Here is an 826-nt window from a genome sequence, read left to right on the forward strand (position 1 = left end):
CTCCGCCAGGACGGGTGGGCATCGTGCCCTCACTGAGGCTGGGCCCCATGGTGGAGAGGGGTACCAGGAAGCTCTCACAGCACCCGGGCTCAGGCCTCAGCCCCACCTTCCCGCAGAGGTGGGAGAGCTGCACCTACCACCACCGTGGATTCCCACTGGCTTCCGGTGGACGTGTGAACCGGCCCCAGGAGGTCCTTGCATATTTCCCGGAGTCGGTATTCAAACCCTAGTTACAGAAAACACAGAACCAGGCACACGTCACAGAAGGCCAGAAAGCCGAGCCCAAGCCAAATCACCACGAACGCAGAGCCCAAGGGACCACCGCTCCGTGCACCACCTCCCGCGGCCTGCTGTCTCGGCTCTGGCCCCGACCTGCCCTCCCCTGGACACAAGCGGTTCCGGCATGGGCGGGGCCGCGGGAGGAGGGGTGGGGCACTGGAGATTAAGTACAGTATTCCAAGTGGGGCAGGCGCGGGGTCAGGGGACAGGGGGTCCTGGGGCAGAGACATGGGCGGGCCCTGGAGAGCTGGGCTGAGGACCATGCAGCTGCTGGACGGGAGGGGCTAGAAGGAGGGAGATAGCTGCGGGCCTACGGGGCTCCGAGGGGCGGGGGGCGCGGAGGCTTCCGGGAATGACCTCCACGTGTACCCTGCCCCAGCCTTTCTGCTCACAGCAGGGCTGGATGCCGGCGGGGCCGCCACCTTGCTGAGCAGGCTGTGGGCCCTTGGGACGTCTGGCTGGGGCGGGGCCCGGGGGCCAGGGCTCACCTTCATTCACGAGGTACCGCGCGTACAGGAGCAGCCAATGGCGGGACTCGTGGCTGGGA

The 826-nt window shown here is 67.3% G+C and overlaps 1 protein-coding gene across 1 annotated transcript in view; it reads right to left on the reverse strand.

The window, feature by feature from the left end:
- The window catches only part of LOC104986028 (protein HIRA), a 37,082-nt gene that overhangs the window by 3,401 nt on the left and 32,855 nt on the right, over positions 1 to 826 (reverse strand). The window contains exons 19-20 of the mRNA XM_010836441.1: positions 768 to 820; positions 138 to 226 (exon numbers count right to left, since the gene is read on the reverse strand). Coding sequence (XP_010834743.1) covers positions 138 to 226; positions 768 to 820 — 142 coding nt within the window. The remainder of the gene's footprint in view (positions 1 to 137; positions 227 to 767; positions 821 to 826) is intronic.

Source organism: Bison bison, unplaced genomic scaffold, assembly GCF_000754665.1.
Source record: "Bison bison bison isolate TAMUID 2011002044 unplaced genomic scaffold, Bison_UMD1.0 scf7180017845671, whole genome shotgun sequence".
Classification (NCBI taxonomy): domain Eukaryota; kingdom Metazoa; phylum Chordata; class Mammalia; order Artiodactyla; family Bovidae; genus Bison; species Bison bison.